The sequence below is a fragment of the Oryx dammah genome, unplaced genomic scaffold, assembly GCF_014754425.2.
Source record: "Oryx dammah isolate SB20612 unplaced genomic scaffold, SCBI_Odam_1.1 HiC_scaffold_27, whole genome shotgun sequence".
In the NCBI taxonomy this organism is placed as follows: domain Eukaryota; kingdom Metazoa; phylum Chordata; class Mammalia; order Artiodactyla; family Bovidae; genus Oryx; species Oryx dammah.
This window is the reverse complement of record NW_024070211.1, coordinates 73,788,726-73,801,524: the sequence shown is the minus strand read 5'-3', so window position 1 is coordinate 73,801,524 and position 12,799 is coordinate 73,788,726. Positions and strand designations below refer to the sequence as shown.

At 39.9% G+C, this 12,799-nt stretch overlaps 1 protein-coding gene across 2 annotated transcripts in view; it reads right to left on the bottom strand.

Moving 5' to 3' along the window:
- Positions 1 to 5,133: 5,133 nt before the first annotated feature.
- RAB3GAP1 (RAB3 GTPase activating protein catalytic subunit 1) overlaps positions 5,134 to 12,799 on the bottom strand; it is a 125,323-nt gene continuing 117,657 nt past the window's right edge. The window contains exons 20-25 of one of the 2 annotated variants that reach the window (XM_040228502.1): positions 12,395 to 12,491; positions 12,194 to 12,297; positions 11,954 to 12,069; positions 10,385 to 10,487; positions 7,911 to 7,931; positions 5,134 to 7,084 (exon numbers count right to left, since the gene is read on the bottom strand). In XM_040228502.1, coding sequence (XP_040084436.1) covers positions 6,848 to 7,084; positions 7,911 to 7,931; positions 10,385 to 10,487; positions 11,954 to 12,069; positions 12,194 to 12,297; positions 12,395 to 12,491 — 678 coding nt within the window. In that variant the 3' untranslated portion in view covers positions 5,134 to 6,847. The remainder of the gene's footprint in view (positions 7,085 to 7,910; positions 7,932 to 10,384; positions 10,488 to 11,953; positions 12,070 to 12,193; positions 12,298 to 12,394; positions 12,492 to 12,799) is intronic. The other variant, XM_040228503.1, reaches the window with a different exon arrangement.

The window sequence follows — 12,799 nt, the reverse complement described above, 5'->3', positions numbered from 1 at the left end:
TGAGTCAGGGACTGTGCCAAGTCCTGTCCTCTCTGGGTAGGGACCAAGGAGGGGTCTTCTGTCCAGCTGCTTACCTAAGCAGATAAGCTCAGTCTGGGAATGGTCCCTGCTATAGGTGAGCCTTCACTTGGGGAATTTATCAATGACTACCAGTCAGACATCACAAGCTCCCAGGGGAAACACTTCTGGCAAAGAAGTTATGTGAATACGAACTAGCTTTATTTTGCATTTCTTGAGTTAGGCGAGCCTACTTTTGCAGGCTGATGCCAAGCTCCACTTCTCAGAGCTGGAGCAATGTCAGCAGCAGGCCTCTGGCTTTAAGGAGCTAATCTGCAATGTTCTGGTTTCATGGTGCCCAGTGACAAAGAAATTGAGTTGAGAACATTCAAACACAACAGTTCTGCCACCAAGAGGCATCCACTCATTCATTCATTGCTTGCCAAATGCCCAGTCCTATCCATTACTCTGCATGCAGACAACAAGAGTGGGTCACAGTTGGCTTGTAACAGACTCAACTGGCTTCACACTCTTGCCCCAGTCCTCAACCTATCCTCCTGCCCCCTGCTCTCCAGTTCCCGGCAAGGAATAGTGCACAGCAACCAAAACCCCATCTAGCTTAGGGCAGAAGTGTTAAGTATGCCCACAGTTGGAGGGGACACAATCATGGCTTCCGGCAGTCACCTCTGTTCTTTCCCAGAACTGCATTCCCTCTTTGATGCCTTTGTTACTTTGCAACCACAGGTACCCACCAGTACTTTGTCTGCGTCTTACTCAATGTCTCAATGGCATTTGACATAGTTCATCAACTACTCCCTTCAAAGATTTTTTTTCTTGGCTTCTAGGAAATCACACTTCCAGTTTTCCTTCTACCTCAGTGGATCCTCCTTCTCAGTATCCTCTGGCTCAGTCCCTAGAGCATCTCCTCCTGAAGGGTCTCAATACTGTTCTACAGCTTAAATACTATGTATGCCCATATTTCCCAATTTATAGCACAAGCCCTAACCTTTTCCTTAAACTCCAATCTAATCACTTTTGATTGTTCTGTTGTTCAGTTGCTAAGTTATGTTGGACTCTTTGTGACCCCATGGATTGCAGCAGGCCAGGCTTTCCTATCCTTCACTATCCTCTGAAGTTCGCTCAAACTCATGTCCACTGAGTCGGCGATGCCATTCAACCATCTCATCCTCTGTCACTCCTCCTCCTGTCCTCAATCTTTCTCAGCATCAAGGTCTTTTCTAATGAGTTGGCTCTTCACACCAGGTGGCCAAAGTATTGAAGTTTCAGTTTCAGCATCAGTCCTTCCAATGAATATTCAGGGTTGATTTCCTTTAGGATGGACTAGTTTGATCTCCTTGCTGTCCAAGGGACTCTCAAGAGTCTTCTATAGCACCACGGTTTGAAAGCATCAATTCTTCACTGCTCAGCCTTCTTTACGGTCCAACTTTCACACCCGTACATGACAAGTGAAAAAACCATAGCTCTGACTATATGAACCTTTGTCAACAAAATGATATCTCTGCTTTTTCATACACTATCTAGGTTTGTCATAGCTTTTCTTCCAAGGAGCAAACATCTTTTAATTTCGTGGTTGCAGTCACTATCTGTGATTTTGGAGCCCAAGTAAATAAAACCTGCCACTGTTTCCATTGTTTCCCCATCTATTTGCCATGAAGTGATGGGACTGATTGTATCTGTTGCTATGTAACCTATGGCCCCCAAATTGAGAAGCTTAAAACAACAAACATCATCTCACAGTGTCTGAGGGTTGGCAGTGCAGGAGCTGCTTAGCTGGGTAATTCTGGTTCAAGGTCCCTCAGGAGGCTGCAGTCTTCTGAAGCTGGGGAGAACCTGCTTCCAAGCATATCTGGCCACTTGCAGAGCCCTCATTCTTCAGAAATGGGCCTCCCCCTAGGGTTGTTTGTGACATGGCAGTAGACTTCCACCAGAGTAATCCAAGAGAGAAAGGCACTCTGAGATTAATGTCTTTCATAACCTAATCTTGGAAATATATCTCTATATATATTTTTGGCACTCAGGATCTCAGTTCCTCACCCAGGGATTGAATCCACACCCTCTGCAGTAGAAATGCATGTCTTAACCAGTGGGCCACCAAGGAAGACCCATCTTGGAAGTCACATACCAACACTTTCTCCATGTTCTGTTGGTCACAAAGACCAGTCTTGGTACAATTTTTGGGGGGTGGGAACTATAGAAGGGTTTGAGTCTGGAGCAAAGAAGTGGAGAACAACTGGGACCATCTTAGATGCTGGCTACCACAGGTAACTAATTGGTAGCTCAAAATTAACATATCCTAACTCAAAATCTTTTTATATATATGTTTTTTTTTTTTTAAACTCCCTTGGCCAGTCCACTTGGCTTGCCAGGATCTTACTTCCTCAACCAGAGATTGAACCGGTGCCCCCAGCAGTGGAAGTGCATAGTCCTGACCACTGCATTGCCAGGGAATTCCCTTAACTCAGAATCTTTACTCACATCAGCCCCTAAAACTTGCCCATGCCACAGTCGTACCATCTCAGTAAATGACAGCCTCATTCACTCAGTCACTCAGGTCCCAAACTTCCAAGTCATCTATGATCCTTTCTCATGCCCTCAGTAATTCTATCAACAAATCCTGTGCATTCCACCTTCAAAACACATATCAAATCTGATCACTTTTTACACCGTCCCCTGCTGCCACTCTGCTCCAAGCCATCAACACTCCCAGCCAGTTTCCCTGCTTCTGCCTCCGCCTCCGCACTATATTCTCCACAGAGCAGCCAGAGTGAAGCTTCCAAGTGCTCTAGCATGACACCATGCCTCCCTCCCCCATTCAGAATTCTCCACTGACTTTCCCTCTCAGTCAAGAAAACAAATCACCTCCTAATGTCTAGTGTATATCTGGTCCTTGCATGTTTGTCCAACTGTCTTTCCTTTACTCTCCCTTCCTTCACTTACTATAATCTCTACAAGCACTCTGGCCTTTTCTCAGTGCCTCTGACATACCACGTTCACTCACACCCCCTCCTCTTCCATCCCCTGTCCGAGATCCTCCCCCAGACATCCACAAGGCCAGTTCCCTCACTTCATTCAGGTCTCTGCTGTCACTGCCTCACAGGCCTTCCCTTATCACCTGTCTAAAAAGCATTCTCCCTCACTCAGATAATCTGACTGTACTTATCCCTCACTGTAAATATGAAGGCCTTGTACCTGTCTTGTTCACTGCTGTATCCCTTGCCCAGAATGGTACCTGGCACATAGTTGGCATTCAGTAAACATGTGCTATCACTTGGACTGCAAGATCAAACCAGTCAATTCTAAAGGAAATCAACCCTGAATATTCATTGGAAGGATGATGCTGAAACGCCAATACTTTGGCCAGCTGATGCAAACAGCTGACTCATTAGCAAAGACCCTGATGCTGGGAAAAACTGAAGGCAGGAGAAGAGGGCAGCAGAGGATGAGATGGTTGGATGGCATCACTGACTCAATGGACAAGAAAACTCTGGGGGATAGTGAATGAAAGAGGAGACTGGCATGCTGCAGTCCATGAGGTCACAGTCAGATACAACTTAATGACTGAACAACAACAACAAAATAAGACATGTGCTAAACTAATTAATGGAATAAAGAAACAAATGCTAAGAGGGTTTTAAATACAGTTCGTGGGGTTCTCACACCAAGTATACTGGAGTGGCTTGCTATTTCCCTCTTCCAGTGGATCATATCACATGCCTGGTGTGCTGCCATCCATGGGGTCGCAAAGAGTCGGACACAACTTGGCAATTAAACAATAATAACAAAGGAACATATAGGTGGCATGACCCATGAGCGGATACTTCCTGTTGCTTCCATGAGCAGTTACATGGAAACACAGTTACAAAGCACACAGGAGAGGAAAAGAAACACTGATCATATAATTGCTACTTCCAATTTAGTAGCAGACCTAGGACATGTAAATACTTTGTTAGCCTCTCCAATCCATTCAGTGTGGTCTAAAACTCACTCATTTCCTCCTTTCAAACTCTTCAGCAACTCACCAATGCTCTGAAGACAACGGCCTGAACTTCTTACTGTGTTTTACCCAGAATTCCATCTAGCCTCAGGCACCTTACCATTTTCATATCTTGCCACTTTCTACTCTGGTATCACACCCAGCCAAAGTGAAATGCTGGCTATTCTTCGAAGATACATTTTCTTCTGCTTCTGAGTTTTCTGCCTATTCTGTTTTCTCTACCTGTAACACTCTTCCTACACCCTCGCCCTCCCGTATCAGCTAATTTTTGCTGCATAATAAACCCTGTATGCCTGCTAACACTCTGATGACCAAAGAAAGACATGGCTAAGTCCAGAACAAAGAGCTGGAAAAATAAACTCCACTTCCTGGGAACAGCAACACAATCATTATATTAGGGGCAAACATACAAGGATGGTGAAAATATTGTAGTTCTTCTTTGCAATTTATCATACTTTCCCATCTTAGCTCCTACTCACCATCTTTTTTATTTTTGGCCACTTGTGGGAACTTAGTTCCTGATTAGGGATCAAACCCAGGCCCCCAAAGTGAAGTGTGGGGTCCTAACCACCAGACCACCAGGGAATTTCCCAGCTCCTATTCATCTTCTGCTCTCAATCTAGAAATCACCTCTAGGAAGATTTTCCTGATCCCTACAGCTTGACTGAAAACTCTCTCCCATAACTCCTTATATTCACTATTACTGCATGCATTAGTCTGCATTAACAACAAATGAATGAATTACTATGACAAACCCCTGTACCTCATTTCATACCACTGAGCTGACTGCACTCTCCATTTCTGGCGATGGAACCACAGCCTTCCCCGCCTGACAGGAAGGTCACTGATAGGGCAGGAGTATGTTTGGTTTCTGTTTTATCTTCATTGCTTAGTACAGTACCTGATATGAAGTAGGTACTTTAAAATGTTTTAAAATAAACAAACATATAAATACAATAAAAGGAAAATGGAAAAACTGCCATTAAAAAAAGGCATAATGTGTTCTTGAGATCTTTGCCAAGACTCAGCAGGCTGCAATTATTTAGGAAAAATCTGAGACCAGCATAAAACTAAATAAGAACCAAATGGCCAATGGAGGGGTGAAAAGAAGAGAAAATTAGCCAGAGAACAACATCTTCCCTTTTATTAGATTCATGAAGCCTTTTTGAAGTTCAACCACTTTGAAAAATGTTTTCTTTGTTGTTAACTTTCTTATTATAAAGCAGACAAACTCTGTCCTTGAAAGACAAGCTTTCCATTAACTGCGCTCAGTCTTCGGGCCTGTAGTATGTGGTTTACCCAGAAGCAAAGTCCAGCATCTCAGAGTAAAGTGCTGTGAAGGCCAGAGGTAATCAGTCAGGGCCTCCCACACCTCATACATACATATATATATATATATATATATGCTTATATATACATATATGTACACACATTTACATTTGTTTTTACAAAAATAATGTAACAAGGCTTACAGAATTGTATTAATTCTTTTAAGTTACACAGCCAAGATCTATGCTTCAGTATAATCATTTTTAACTTTGGAGTAGGTGGGAATTTTAGGCCTAAAAATAGATTTACGATTACTGAAAGAGGCCATTTTAGCAACACAGACTTGATAAATCTTGATCATCACGTAACTAGAAATATGTTGCTGTTATCCTTACACTGGGTGCCACACATCCCCCATCAATTATCTTCATTTTAAGTAAAATACAAAAGCAAAATAATTCACTGAAGTTATCTTCTATTCCTTATATTAGCACATATGCCAAATTATACTAACTGCACGATAATCTCTATATACAGAGGCTATATTTTTAGCATGTGCTCATTTCTACTTCATTAAATACAGTATCCATCCAGTAACTACAAAAAAAGGAATGCATGCTGTACGGCAAGAAAGAGAACCACCACCTGCATTGGTAGTATCTTACAATGTTGTCATTGTCTAGTAGCTAAGTTGTGTCCAACTCTTTAGGACTGCAGCCCACCAAGCAAGAATATTTGAGTAGGTTGCCATTTCCTTCTCCAGGGGACCTTCCTGACTCAGGGACTGAACCCGCGTGTCCTGCCTTGGCAAGCAGATTCTTTACCACTGAGCCACCACGGAAGTCCACTGAAGGCAAAACAAGTCAGAGAAACAAACCTTACAAGAGATATATAAAACTAATTTGCAGTGACATTTAATATATACTTTTTTTTAATCAGAAGGAATACATTTAAGTCACAGTTACATGGAAAAACACAGACTAGGTGAAATTTCAGGCTTTCTCCTAGAATATTCAAAATGCTCATCAAAAGTTAATTAGTGCAATAAAGATTGCCACCAAGTGACTGAATAAACAGAATGTCATTTAGGATTCTAAAAACACAGATTCTGGGAGTAGAAGCTACTACCAAAATATCTGGAAATCTGAGTTAACAGATACTCCACTCCACTTTGCAGACTTGATACTAATAAACGTAAGTGGTCATAGAGACTATGAATGCAGGGCAACAGCCTATGGGATAGTCACAGACAAGAAATGAATGCAGTCTTGAGGGAGTGAGTACAGAGAACTGCTGCTGTTTTAGTCTCCTCCCTGCCCCCCCACCCCACCCCAACAAGGGCAATCTCTTTGGAGCAGAAATCTTTCAAGAGCTGAAGCCCATTCCTCTGCCCCCACCAAGATCCTAAGGAGGCCATCAGAAAGTCTCTCAGATGCTGGTATGACTTGATCACTGAACAGGACAGGTCCTCTTCACAGCCTCTCAGGTTCTGACTGATACAGCTTCCTTTCCACAGAAGGGGTCAGCACTGTCTCCGAAGCCACAAGTGAAGGGACTCAAGAAGAGCTAGAAGAAGGAGGTATCTGATGAAAAGGCACCTGCAAGTCTGAAATCCTCTTTGGTGAGAACACTGTACATGCGCTGAGGCAGAGCCCGGGAGTAGGGAGCAGGGCGGGGCACGGCTGTGCGCAAAATGAGTTCCCGGCCCGCGGGGGGAGGGAAGTCGGCCGCCAAGTTCTGCCTCTTCTCTTCTGGGGGGCCCATCCTCTTCAGTTCCTCCTCCGCTGGAGTCATGGTTGCAGCCTTGAAGAGAATCACATGCTAAATTCAAGAGCGAGTTGAACGCGAAACTTAGATCATTTTGAAGGACAGATGAATAAGCATGATAAATACGAAAAAATGTTCTACATTACTCAGTAATGCAATTGATTATGTTATGATTGCTCAAAAATCACAACACAGAAAATGCAAGAAGCTTGAAACACTACGTGAGCAGCCAGAAATTACAAATAAATTGGTGACAGAGATAGAGGATAATGACAGCCAAGCAATCTGCTGTGGAAAGTGAGGGCCATATTCAGACATCTGACGAAGAGGGAAAATGGAGCTGTTCTGGTTTCTATACAAATCTTCTAGCAACGACCAAAGTCCAAGTCTGCTGTCCTCAGTCCAGTAAGGAGCTGCTGCTCTCCAGAGTCTGGAAAGATGATATTTATTGATTCTTTCAATTCTTTTCATTTGTCAAATTAAAACTGGGAACACTGATTTGTTTGCTGGATGATTAATGTGATGCAGAAGTGACAGAGATCCATGAAATGTAGCAGTGGCCACAAAAGAGAAGTTCTCAACATTAAAGGCATCTATTTTTTCATTAAAACTGCATAAAGTATATATTCAACTAGAGCTTTTATTTTAACTCTGATCACTATATTTCTTTCACGATACCATTAATTTTGGGGAAAAAGTTGTTTTGGCAATGGAAATATGAAATGTAATGTTAAACACCAGCAAGAAAGGTACGCCAAACCCAGACTGTTAAAGAGGAGGTTGGTTAGTCTTAATGACCTTATGAAGTTAAGAGAAATGGGAAGGAACAAGAAACTACAAGGGACAAAGGCTATTTTGTTACCTCATCGGAAGACTCAGTCAGCTTGAGGAAGGGTGAGAAAAGAAACAGTGATGAAAGGGAAACAAGCAAGATGGTTTAAAAAGAGCTAGACAAGAGATTTCAAGATTAGTTCAGAGACAGCATGCATTACATTAAGGAACATGATCCTATCAAAAAGAATATCAAGACAAAAACACACCACATACAACACACCTAGCCATCCAGCTGGGCAGACAAACTCCGCTACTCATGCATCCGATGGCTCAACGGGCAATGTACAGAACGCCACTTAATGAGGAAATGTTCAGCAAAAACCGAGCTCTTTCACTAAAGATTAAAAATACTAAAAAAAGGTACTCATGGCTTGAAAAATAGATAACCCAATGAATTTAAGACTAGATGCCTGACTTAATTTAGCACGACCAAAGCAAAATCCAATCAGTGATTTGTTTGCAGAATTCTATTTAAATATGGATGTAACAATGATAAATGCAATCATGATGAAAGTTTATTAAAATTTAATATTAAGGAAAAGTTTGAAATACGTAAAATTATGGTATAAAAATTTTCAGTAAAATTTTTTAACTTTAAAAATGTTAAAATCTTGATTTAATAGAATTGATATAAAGCATCAGTTAATTATGAAAAATTACATGAGTAAACCTGAATGGTTTCTATTAATTACCCAGATATTTAAGAGCTGAGTTTAAAAACAGACCAACTAGGTGCTTGTTATATGGATTACAGTCTGCTGAATCTGTAAAAACATTCACTACAAGGTTTGAAAGCTTGAAATATTTGTAAATTACACAACGTGGGATAAATGTACAATTTCAGTATCCATTAAAGGAGAATAGCTATACAATGAGCCCAGTGAAAAGATGATATAGTCCTATATTTACCCATGAGAAAGATAATCACATTAAGTAGAAAATAAGAACAAATAATATAATCCTATATTGTAAAATTTACATATATTTGAATATACTAGATGTTAAATGTTGACAGTGATCTTCAGTGGATAGTGAGATTAATGTGATTAATTTTTTTAGGGTCATTAATTTTTCTTTATAATTCTCTGTATTATCCAAATTTTTACAACAGTAAGAGTTTGCTTACAGTCTTGGGGGAAAAGATTATATCCATATTGGGGAAAATAATTTTGCTCAACTATTGACAACAATGAGAGTGTTCTACTCTTAGCATTAAAAATTTAAATACTTTAGATTTTTACATCTTCTTAACAAACAAATTTTAAACATTAAGAAAAGAATCTTTGCAGTATGAGGAAAGTTCATATTAGTGTTAACAACGAAATATGTTTGTAAGGTTCTGGCTAGTAAACTGGCAAAGATATTACAGGATGTGAAAACAAACCTGATTCTTGTTTCATACCAGAGTCAGAAACATAATAAATTGAAGTAAGTATCTATTGTTTTCTAGAACTTTATAAGGAAATAAAATACTTGGTTTTTAACTTGAAATCCTTAAATTTAGTTTGCCACCCCATAAATAATCTCAGGTTTCGGTTCTTGCTAAAAATTCAGATGAACATATCTGGTTATGATTTTGAATATAGTAACTAGATACACTCCAGACTGACTCAAAGGAGGTTATGAAGTTTCTTTTTCATGGATAAACCCATGAAAATCCTTTTCCTTATTTGACTGTGAAAATTAAACGTCCAAAACTGGGCCATTCTAAGTGTCATCACAGTACTGCATAAGGGGCATCCTGTATTTACTATGCTTCAAAATACTCTTATCAGAATCTTTAAGAAGTCCTAATGTGAGACTCATGTGCAAAAAGCCAGCACCTCTTAATCAGTTAACAACCAGTAAACATTTATACAGAAAGAGTCAACATAGAGTCTAACTAATATCAACCTCATAAAAAATTCAAATCTTAACAGTTTAGAATGTCAGAAGGTACTATATAATTTTTAAACATTTCCTTTCATCAATAAAGGTAATGACAGAGAAGTTTTCAAATTGGGCTTTTTTTTCTATGCTGAAGACTGTTTCCACTGTCCTAAAAATCTTTCTGAGGAAGACTTTGAAGTTAGATCTTTTCACCGTTATAAAAATAGTTAAGATTTGCAATTTCACAAGCTAAGTTGTGAATCCACTTGCAGTACATGGAGTTTAAAACTGGTAAAACTAAACTCTATTCTAATTTGACAGCAGTAAACATTTTTTCCACACCACTGCATTGGTCATTGCTAACCAAGTCTCTATCAGATTCTTTAACAAGGAATTTCAGACCATTCTAACTTCTGAAATTTAGGTACAAATTTCAGAAATAAACTTATCATTTTATTTAAATGTGTAAAAGAGCAGATGGATTTCAAAGACTAAGAAGTCACTGTTGAGAGTCATTTCTTCAATGTTCGAATCCAGTGCTTTTAGCAGCTTCATGTGTGGGAATCAAAACAGTACCTTACCGAGCAGAGGCCTGGAGAGAGCATGACACGGTCAAGAAGGAATCTCACATACCCTCTGAGCATTCACAAACAGCTTGTGAATGATCCTGCCAGCGTGTCCTCTGCCTGCACCGACGACTAACACCTCCGGTTGCTCCAGAAGGCAACTCACAAACCTGGGAGAAAGAGGGAATGAAAGGATGGAAAAGGAGCTGCTTAGTTCACCCTGGGTCAGTCCTCCCTGATTAATTTTGGGGACAAACCCTCAAAATCATATTGGTGAACCCTACATCAAGGCTGGAGTGAAAATTTAACAGGATAGATCTACATTTGGAATTAAAATCAACTCAAATGACAACCTTCATGCCTTTCAACTCTTTTTATAAATTTTTTCAAAAAGCCCATCTCTGTCAAAGTATAAGATGAAATAGCCTATTTCTTTTAGACTACAAGCTTAGACAATGTTATACTAAGGAAGATTTTTAAATGTTTTTAACAACAAAAATCACATTTAATTTAGACAGCAAAGCAATGATCCTTGTGTTTCACTTTTGTTCTTTTAAGAGGTGTGTGTGTGCATGCGCGGGCACGCACACACACACATGCACTTAAAATATGTTTTGCTGGGCACAGTCTCAGTTGTAAACTGTGCCATTATGTGCTGGAAGCATTCATCTTCCTAGTATACCACAGACAACGTATGGTGGAACTAAGAGTCGAAGACCCAGAGCCACCAAGCTCACACCACCTGCTCACTAACCTGAACTGCTATTTTAGAAACTTCCTTTGATTAGAGTGTATTCTCCTCATTTAAAAGGAAGGAATATTCAAGAGCAAAGAAGGCTGGGAGAAAATTTCACTCAACAAAAGACATAATATTCAAACAAGAACTTGTTGAAGGGTGTAGCAAATGCCTTGTCATATAATATTAATTATTTAACATCAATAACGCTATTTCTCTTGGAAAGGCTGATGAAAATTTTAGTTATAACAAATTCAACCCATTGAAGTAGCTAATCTGGAAACACTTTCTCATCTATTAAAACAACATCATCCTTTCAAGTATCTGGGGCAAAAATGGACAGGGTTGTGTGCTGACAGCCCCCCTTTGAAATGGTCCAAATCTCAGAAGGAGGAAAAGACTGACCCAGTCATTTGCCTCATCCTGGAGAGGCCATCTGCTCACTCTTTCAAAACATATTCACAAGGGACAGAGATATGCACATTTGCTATCACAACTCTTGTTTAGAACTGGTAAGTAGGAATGTTGAGCAGAAATAGTTTCAGAACACGTCTGCCTATAGTTAAGAACAGTGAGAGTGGGAAGCAAAGTTTCCAGTAACAAGAGTAAATATGAACAGCCAGTTCCTCCAGAGGCAACTGCTCCAAGAGCAAACAAGGACATTCCTAGAAGACTTGGAAGACCTCATTCTTAAAGTGGGAGGAATGGAAACAAGTGACAAGTACTCACAAATACAAGAGAGGTCAATCCTATAATAAACAAATATTTCTCTGTCTCTAACCAACACTTGTTACAAATAATATGGGAGCACTACAAAGGAATCTCAACACTCTATGAAAATTTTCTAAAGAGTGGCTTTTCCTACGGGAGACAAAGATGAGTTAGTCAGATAGCTATTACCTTTCAAGATCTTCCTTTTCCTCTTCTTGTTCACATTTCTCAGTTCCAAACTTGGCTTTCAGTGAGCGGGCTCTGGCAATTATAGCTTCTACATTAGTAATTTGATGGATGATTTCCTAATAGTGCAAAAGGGGAGAAGCATGCATTGGAAAAAGGCAAAAGAAAGCAAAGCATTTTTAAAATGTATTTTTAAAAAAATTACTGCCAACTGGGAAGAATATTTGACAAGATCAGACTTACTTCCAATTTCTTGTCTTCCGGATTGGGGAAGTGCAAAACTTTACTGGAATGGGATATTATCTGCTTTATAATCTTCTTCACTGAAGAAATGTTTTCTAGACTTTCTGTTTTTAAAAAGATCAAAGCCATCATTACAAAAGTTAGGCAAAGTCTACCTTCATTTTGGAAATGAACTAATGACTAATCAAATAAGACATTTACCTTCTTCCTTTACCTTGAGTACAGCGGCATGGATTACACAGGGTAACAGGTGCCGAGCAAGGTCTGCCGGCTTCTGGACTGCCAGATAGTGCAGTACCTGAAGGAGACACAAAGTTAGAAAAATGACCAAGACAGCTGCCAAAGAAGAAAGCAGCCATTTACAGAAGATCTCTCTCCCCTGAAATCACACCTGTAACAAGAGTAGAAAAGAGCTCTCTTCTCTTAGTACCTATCGTACTCCTTCAGGTAAGTAGCTGCTACTCCCAAAGGTTAAGAATAATGTTACTGGAAAGAGCTAAGAACTTCAGTCCTTAATAATGGTGGATACTCTCATAATGTTTTTTTCTTGATACAGACAACACTAAAACCAACCGCAAATTATACCACCTTGAGATAACAACTGTT